The 4,065-nt window shown below is 37.1% G+C and overlaps 1 protein-coding gene across 1 annotated transcript; it reads left to right on the forward strand.

The window, feature by feature from the left end:
* Positions 1-723: 723 nt before the first annotated feature.
* Positions 724-1,842, forward strand: LOC144977284 (uncharacterized). Its single transcript, XM_078922759.1, has 2 exons — positions 724-948; positions 1,129-1,842. Exons 1-2 carry the CDS (start codon positions 724-726, stop codon positions 1,840-1,842), a joined length of 939 nt encoding a protein of 312 aa, XP_078778885.1.
* The last annotated feature ends 2,223 nt before the right edge of the window (positions 1,843-4,065 follow it).

A 4,065-nucleotide genomic window follows, 5' to 3' on the forward strand; every position in this document is an offset into this window, starting at 1 on the left:
GGAAAAAGAATGACGATACTAGACCTATGAAGATCATATTAATTAACAGTGATCAAGTATCACAAATCCTAAAAGCAGCGAAGAACCTTGGATCAAAGCCTGAGTTTAAACAAATTAGTATTGGACGTGATCGTACCCCTTTAGAAAGAGAAGAATCGCGAGCTCTTGTCAAGCTAAAACAACAGAAGCAAGCCGAATCAGACAAAAACGGGGAGAAGGCCAGATGGGTCATAAGACATATGAGAATAGTAAACGCCTTCAGGGATACACCAACAGCGGTTATCCTCAACCCGGGCAAGGACAGGATGGAATAGGACGTCCAAAATCAATGCTAAAATGCATGTGTACAAATGTAGATACTTTGTTAAACAAGCGTTTAGAGTTGTCTCAGTTTCTTTTACATGAGCAGCCAGATATTTTCTTTGTATCAGAAGTTTTACCAAAACATTTTAAGTGGGCTGTACAGAAAGCTGAAGTTGACATGGATGGTTATTGTTCATTTTCTAATTGTTTTGACAACAAATTAACGGCCACAGGGGTATCATCATTTATGTGAAAGAGGAGATAGGTGCCAAAGAAATCACCCTGACACCTGACCAAAAGTTAGCTAATGAGAGTGTTTGGATCGAAGTGAAAGTGAGGGATGGTGAAAAATTACTAGCTGGATGTGCGTATAGGTCTCCAACTAGTTCCCCAGAGAACACCAATAAGTTGTATCAGACTATGCTGGACCTTACTAAGGATAGGGCATATGTATTAATCACCGGTGACTTCAATCAACCAGATGTTGATTGGGTAAATGAGACAGCCTCAGGCAACAAAGCATTAGAATTCTTAGAGTTCTATAGAGACTCTTTCCTCTATCAGCATGTTAAGTCGCCAACGCATTTTCGAGGGGATCAGAAACCAACACTCATAGACCTAGTTTTATCATCTGAAGAGAGCATGGTGAAAAATTTGACTCATAACGCTCCCCTTGGCAAAAGTCATCATCATGTTTTAGCTTATAACTTTGTGTGTAGCACAAAAATTGAAGTAAAGAAAGAAAGACGGTATGACTAAAAAAAAGCTGACTTTGATAAACTGAGAAAGTGTGTGAATGACAGCAATTTACTTGCCAAAATTCAGGATAAGGATGCAAATGATACATGGAACTGCATCAAAAAGACTGTAGAAACTGCAACTGAGGAATGTATTCCTAAAAGTGGATCAGGGCCTGCAGGCAAACGCAAGACACCTGTCTGGTGGAGTGAGATGGCTATGTCTAAGTTACGTAATAAGAAACAGACATACAAGAAATACTTGGGAACACTAGACCAGAAAGACTGGCTAGCCTACACAAGAGCCAGGAACCAAGCAAAAGCGGCGTGCCGGAAAGCAGTTCTAGACTATGAAAAGTCTATAGCACAAGATGCGAAAAATAATCCAAAGGCATTCTTCTCCTATGCTAAGAGTAAGATGAAAGTGCAAGAAGGCCTAGCCGACCTCAAGGACAGTGATGGTAAACTTGTGTCAGCTGACAAAGATAAGGCAAACCTCCTCAATACATTTTTCTGTAGTGTATTCACAAACGAGACAGTGGGGGATATTCCTGATTGTGAAAAATCTGAAGTTGACTCTTCTCTTAGTGTCATTATATTCACTTGTAAAGATGTGTGGAATAAGCTTAAAAATTTAGGCTCCTCGAAATCCTCTGGCCCTGATGGGATATACCCATGTGTACTAAAAGAACTGGCAGAACAGCTAGCAGAACCCTTAGCAGAGTTGTTCAACAAGTCACTTAGGGAAGGGAAGCTGCCCAGCATCTGGAAAGATGCACATGTAAGACTCCTTCCGCACTAGGACAAAACTGTCCCGGGACAAATTTGTCCTGTCCCACTGGAGAAAACTTCTATTCAAAAGGGGTTCCGCACTAGGACACGACTGTCCCGGGACACACCTGCGCGAATGCATTATTTTTTAATTTTTTTATTTTTTTTACAATATTCAAAAGTTAATTTGTAGGCAATTGTCAATATAACTCATACAAGAATATAATATTTTCATCAACAAATCAAGTAAATAAAACCAGTAATAAAGCAAGGCAAACAATGATAGTAATAATGATAATAATAGTAATAATAATAATAATAATAATAATAATAATAATAATAATAATAATAATAATAATAATAATAATAATAATAATAATAATAATAATAATAATAATGATAATGATAATGATAATGGTGATAATAATAATGTAAAATCTTCTAATTAATAGATTAGTTATTTAATAGTTTGAATTATAAATTAATAATTTAAAAAATAAGTCCTTGGTACAACTCTAATAATTCACATTTTATGAATCAACATAAGATACGACATGACGATAATGATTTTTTACACTGTACAATGGGATTTGTTTACATATGATTTATATAATCATGAAATATTCTTATAGCAAGAGTAATTTTATTGCTGCTGCTACTACTACTACAACTACAACAACAACTACTACTACTACTACTACTACTACTACTACTACTACTACTACTACTACTACTACTACTACTACTACTACCACTACTTCTACTATTACGACTACTACATCTACAACAACAACAACAACAACAACTACTACTACGACTACTACTACTACTACTACTACTACTACTACTACTACTACTACTACTACTACTACTACCACCACTACAACTACCACCTCTTCTACCACTACTTCTACTACTACTACTACTACTACTACTACTACTACTACTACTACTACTACTACTACTACTACTACTACTACTACTATACTACTACTACTACTACTACTACTACTACTACTACTACTACTACTACTACTACTACTACAAGTAATGGATGAAATAAGGGTTGCATATTTCTGTGCTTTACTACGTGGAAAAAAAAGACAAATTGAAAGAGAAAACAATATTGGGTGCATCCTTTAATGACTCAAAGATTGCTCAAGGGTCAATTCCGTAGACTCTATGGTGATCTCCGATCTTATCTTAAAATGACTTTCTTGGAATCACCTCATTTTACCCAGGTGCAAATGAGTACCAGTTCATTGATGAAAGTAATCTTTGACGGACCAGCATCATTCAAGAGGATAATAGAAAGTCAGCATGGCTCGGTGGTACGGTCTTTGCTTCGTACCCGAAAGGCATCAGTTCGATCACCCGCTGATGCGCTGTGTTGCCTTGAGTAAGTCACCTCGCCTCAATTTGCGGCGCTGCACTGCGGCTAACGCCTGGGTTATACCTCGCCCTAGCTCAATTTGCGGCGCTGCATTGCGGCTGACGCCTGGGTCATTCCAGTCTTACTTTGGAATAGACCCTCGAGAAAAATTTCCCCTATGGGATGAAAAAGGGAATTTTATTTTTTTAAATTTTAAACTGTTATCTGTCTGCTCAACGCTACAGCAACATGGATAAGTTCCAGATTTATAAGCTTAGGAGGCAAGATGGCCCATGGTTAGCGCGTTGTACTGTGGACTCAGAGGTTCTGTGTTCGATTCCGATCGAAGCCAATTTGTACTTTCTAGAGCAAGAAAATTTACTCCAATCACTCACTCCATTCAGGTGTAAAAGGGTACCTGTCAAGCTGGGATAGTAATCTGCGATAGACTAGCGTCCTGTTCAAAGGTTTTCAAACAAATACGTTAATTGTCCGCTTCACGTTATTGAAACCGGAATAACTCCTGCACCATTGGCTACAAGGCTCTGAAGGAGTTAATTTGTCTTACAATGAGTCCAAGTGGCTCAGAAGGACTTACTTTAAAATATTTTCATTGAGAATTCCCGAAATAAATAACGATAAAGATAATTGATCCCACAAGGTACCGAATAGATGTGCGACCGGTTTTAGACACGTTACTGCTGTCTCACAAAGTGTGACACTTCTTAAATTATATTTATAAACATACTTTTTTAAATTGCCGAAAATGTTTATGTTGCTATGCCTTCTGTACGTGGTTTCATCACATAGAATTATTTTTTGAATTGTTCTTGCTTTTTTATATTCAGAATTTAAATAAATAAATAAATCATAACTGTGAAA

This window comes from Berghia stephanieae, chromosome 1, assembly GCF_034508935.2.
Source record: "Berghia stephanieae isolate SIO BIC M18660-M18661 chromosome 1, UCSD_Bste_1.3, whole genome shotgun sequence".
Classification (NCBI taxonomy): Eukaryota; Metazoa; Mollusca; class Gastropoda; order Nudibranchia; family Aeolidiidae; genus Berghia; species Berghia stephanieae.